The 4,602-nt window shown below is 40.4% G+C and overlaps 1 protein-coding gene across 3 annotated transcripts in view; it reads left to right on the plus strand.

Annotated features, from left to right (window-relative positions):
• ATP2A2 (ATPase sarcoplasmic/endoplasmic reticulum Ca2+ transporting 2) overlaps window positions 1–4,602 on the plus strand; it is a 60,776-nt gene that overhangs the window by 5,068 nt on the left and 51,106 nt on the right. For all 3 annotated transcript variants that reach the window (XM_018568423.1, XM_018568424.1, XM_018568422.1), the window contains one exon: window positions 3,870–3,974. In XM_018568423.1, coding sequence (XP_018423925.1) covers window positions 3,870–3,974 — 105 coding nt within the window. The remainder of the gene's footprint in view (window positions 1–3,869; window positions 3,975–4,602) is intronic.

Here is a 4,602-nt window from a genome sequence, read left to right on the forward strand (position 1 = left end):
GGGGGGGCATTTTGGGCTCCTCTAGGCAAACATTATTTTGCAGTACTCTTGCTTTGGTTTGGAATATAGGCTTACACAGCGTTTTATATCCTCAAAGTTGGCTAAATTCCGGGTGGGTTATCAGGATCTGATCAGTCAGAACTGAATGATCTCACTCTTTTAAGAACCCTCCTTCACCCAATATACCATATGTTTCAAAGCGGTATAGTTTTACATGGCTGTATCGACAAGGATGAAAGGAAGTGCGCCAAACTCCTTCCATTTCAGTAGGTCTCCATGTAATAGAAATGGTAGTCTCCCCAGGTCAGTTGTTTGATTCTCAGTGCCCTGTATTTACCCTAGGTTTCACCAAAAATGTCTTGTGAATCACTGAAAGAAATCAACCAGATTCCTCCATCCATACTAAACTGCATGGATGCGTGAATCTCCCACTACCAGTATTTTATGCAGACTGGCAGGTGTGCCACTGTCAAAATATCCGAACAGTGAACGCAGCTGATTAACTGCAGTCACTGTTGGGGTAAGAATTTTCCGCCGAGCTTCTTTGATTTTCTGATTGAAAGATGTCAGACGGGAGGCTACTGACAGGGCCACCCACTGAACAATAATTTTTTTTATTTTCTTTTAAAGTGTATGGCCAGCTTTAATTACTTATGTTTTGCAAGCACTTATGTAAGATGGAAACTTTTGTTGTGTTATTTGCTTGCCTGCAAACACTTTGGGTTGATTCCTTGCAACCTGTGTAGCTGTTAAGGTAAATAAAGAGATATTAATAGTAGGGCTGTGGAAATTAACAATTAATTTCTCGATTAATCATTAAACTTGTCTATGTCCGTGATGTCACCGGACTCCTCCCCCCTTGCCTTCGTTAGCCGACGGAGCCACTTGGGCCGGTGAGTTTGCCCAAGAAACTTTCTGCACGAGCGCCAGCCAAGGCATTGAGCTATACAAATACAGGACAGCAATGAAGTAATAAAATTATCTAGGATCACACTAATCCAGCACGTTATTCTGAGTTGCCCCACTCAAGCGGCGGCCATATTGAGTGGGGCACGTGAGATTAATAACGTGCTGGATTAGTGTGATCCTAGTTCATTTTATTACTTCATTGCTGTGCTGTATGTATATAGGCCAATGTAGTTGGATCTGTATGTGCGTTATAATTAATCGAATAAAAAAAAATTTGATTAATCGAACACGAAAATCTTAATCAGTACCAGCCCTAATCAGTACCAGGCCGCCGAAACATATCGGGCGAAAATGGCACTTTTGGCTAAATGCCGAAAGTGCCATTTTCCTGCTGATACAGCGGCTCATCCCTGGTTTCTTTCGTCCCCGCTGGGCGTTGCTCTGTGTCCCTGCGGGGAGGAAAGAAAGTGTGATAGCCGGCCGAGCACTGCAGGTGGAGAGCGCTGTGAGCGGCCGGCGTCTCTCCTCCCACACCGCTCAGCCTCCTATCACAGTCCGGCAGAGCGGTGTGTGGGCGGAGACAGCCAACGCTGTCACAGGAGGCTGAGCTCTCCTCCCTGCACCGCCCAGCCTCCTGTGACGGCGTGTCAGAGAGGAGAGCGAGGTACAAACACTCAGTGATCAGTGGTCGCTGAGTGTTTGTGGATAATTGAGGGCATGGTATGTTTACTGTATCCTCAATTATGAATAAGAGATCTACATCACCTCCTGTTCATTCAAGATTGCGGTTGTAGTAAGCATACTCTGTCCTCATGTTATGAATGAACAGGAACACTCACTCAGTATAGAGGATTCCTGTTCACTGATAACAGGGGATACAGAAAAAGAGATTGAGGACTCTGTGTTCACAATCTCTTTTTTTCTATTTTAAAAGGGAAATATCAGATGTCTGTTTAGACCTCTAATATTCCCCGAAGCCCCTAAAAATAAAGTAAACAAAATATTTAATACAAAATTAATTAAAAATAAATATACAAAAATTAAAGTTTATAAAAAAAATATTTAAAAAATTGAAGAAATTAAAATAAACTTTCGGTTTTGGCCTGACCATTTTTAATTTTATTTCGGTTTTTAAAATTTCCATTTCGGTGCACCTCTACTTTAATAGTGTAGCAGAGCTAACCTTGTACTAACACAGGATCGTCATGTTTTGTGGTTTTTGATCCTCGATATTGGACTTCGCTCAGTGCATTTTGTTAAAGGGACCTTTTTTTTGCACTACAGCTGCCCAGATCACTTGTGCTTGTAGCAGCCGGCCCTGCCTGACGTCATTGGCTGCTAGGTCACCGGTGGTCCGGTTTTTTTAATAGGATAAGATAAAGTAGGTCTACGCCGGAATTGTTTGTCTGGGATCAATGCCTAAAATAAAGTTCTATCTAGGAAATGAGTATTGCACAAACCTAATGTGCTGTTAGGAGGTAACATCTGATACAATGTACAATGTCCTTAAACCTAAGTTGTTGTTTTTTTACCCTGCTTTTACAAATTCTGTGTGTTCAAAAATGCCACATTCCCGAGTCAATGGCAGCGTTTAAATGTAGAGGTGGAGTCAGAAATCCTTATGTTCATGGTGTGCTTTCATATGGATATTATAGCACATTGTATCACTTATTTGTCTCCTCAAAAATATAACATATTGAGCGTCTCTAATGCTCCGTAATGCCTTTCCTCTTGTGATTGTAAGTGGATGGAACTGCCTCCTGATCAATTCATAAAATGTACATGAGATTTTAAACTCTGGTTACAACAAAATTGACTTTTACATCTGTAAACAAGGAACTTTCTTGTAATAGTTTTAGATTTGTAATTGTCTAATCTGCTAGATTGTCCAGTTTAGGTGTGCTTTTTTATGGGTTAATTTACATACATACACTGCTGTTGAATGTGGATTAATCTAGTGGTAACTGAATGGAGAAATAGTATAGTCTATAGACATGGTTAATGCAGTGGCATAAGAATAATTATTGTAAGTGCAAAAAAAAGTATGCACAGGGTAAGAAACAAACCAACTACCCTGAGTATGTATGCATGTATATCCTTTAGACGATTCTACTCGGAAGGCTTTATCCATGTTTATAGAGATCGTATAACCAGATGTGAACTGTTACATACTGTGTATGTAGCAAACAACAAAAAGCATTTTTCATGTCACTTTACAAATAAAAGAAAGTAGGTTTATTTTGTCTGCTGGGAAGTTACAAAAAAAACACATCCATGGTCTGTCATGCATCACCATGTTATATCAAAGTCCAACTCAGGGAATATGTTTGCTTTTCATTGATCTCCGCCCCTCTTGTTTTCTGTCCCAGTCAAAGGGACAGGAAGTTGAGGAGAAATATCTCTCTATCTCTGATGTTGAAGGAATAGATGAGGGAAGTTTCCTTAATAGATTCACAGCAATAATAACTTGGTAGGAGTTCTAACTCTTCCCCATTCTGTTCAATAATTAAAAACCAAACTGGAATTATGCTGTGATTGCTACACTAAATGTGGGTTGTTTTTTTTGTTGTCTTTTTCGAAATGTCTTGTTCCTCTAGTTAAACAGTTGTTGAATTGCATATATAATGTAAGTGGTAAAAAGCCTGGTAGTCTTGTGTAAGCATAGTATAGTTGTTTACTCCTAATGTGTTCCAACTGATTTGTAATGAGATTTCCCTGATTGTTCGGTGCCCTCTGACAGCTCTGCTCTGTATAAAAATATTACGTTAATGATTTCACCTCCTGTAAATGTTGGATCCTACTTGTAAGATCTGAAGATCTAATGCAGAACAAAAGGGGCACTAGCAGTGTCATAAATTTCTCATAGTTTAAACAGTGCCAACAAATGCCAAAGCCTGAAAAGCTTGTGTGTCTGCTGTGCTCTGGATTTCTGCTTATCTTCTTCTCTGTCTTTATTTCAGGTGTTGGCATGGTTTGAGGAAGGTGAAGAAACAATCACAGCCTTTGTAGAACCTTTTGTAATTTTACTTATTTTAGTAGCAAACGCCATTGTGGGTGTGTGGCAGGTAAGCAAATGTGGTATGGCATGAACTTTCTAAGCCTGTTCTTACTTCCTATCATAGGAATAAACCTATTAAGTATATATTTACAATGGCTAGAAGATTTTAGTCCCCAAAAAAAAGCACTCAATTAAAAAGCTTATGTATTCATATATATATTTTTTTATACCACATACTTGGTAATCTGTACCTTTCTTTGCCTGTTATTGGGTGCCAAAGGCCCTTCACTTTAAGGGTACGCTCACAGCAGCAGCTGCGCTCAACTGCATGGCTGCTGGTGTGCGTTTCTCTGAACAGTGCCGATGTGTGTGTTGCATGAGAAGTGACATTTCATTCAGTTCTATGGGCTCACCTCAGTGCGATGCGGTTGTACCGCATGCCGTACTTTTTTTTAACCCCACACCACCTGAGCGGACATAGTGAGAACCTGCCCTAATGGAGATGTGAGAGGAGAGTAAAATATAGTCTTTCTGCAGGTTCGAGCTGTTGCTGGCTCCATACCAAGAACTGAGCGATCATGTGATTGCTCATGATCTTTCAGTGGAGAGTGGTGACTGACTGACTCACTGCTCTCCGTAGAGATTCCCCCCTCCATTCTCTGTGCCTTCAGTGATCTTTGGAGCAACAGACAATT

The sequence above is a fragment of the Nanorana parkeri genome, unplaced genomic scaffold (assembly GCF_000935625.1).
Source record: "Nanorana parkeri isolate BGI_ZX_2015 unplaced genomic scaffold, ASM93562v1 scaffold1184, whole genome shotgun sequence".
In the NCBI taxonomy this organism is placed as follows: Eukaryota; Metazoa; Chordata; class Amphibia; order Anura; family Dicroglossidae; genus Nanorana; species Nanorana parkeri.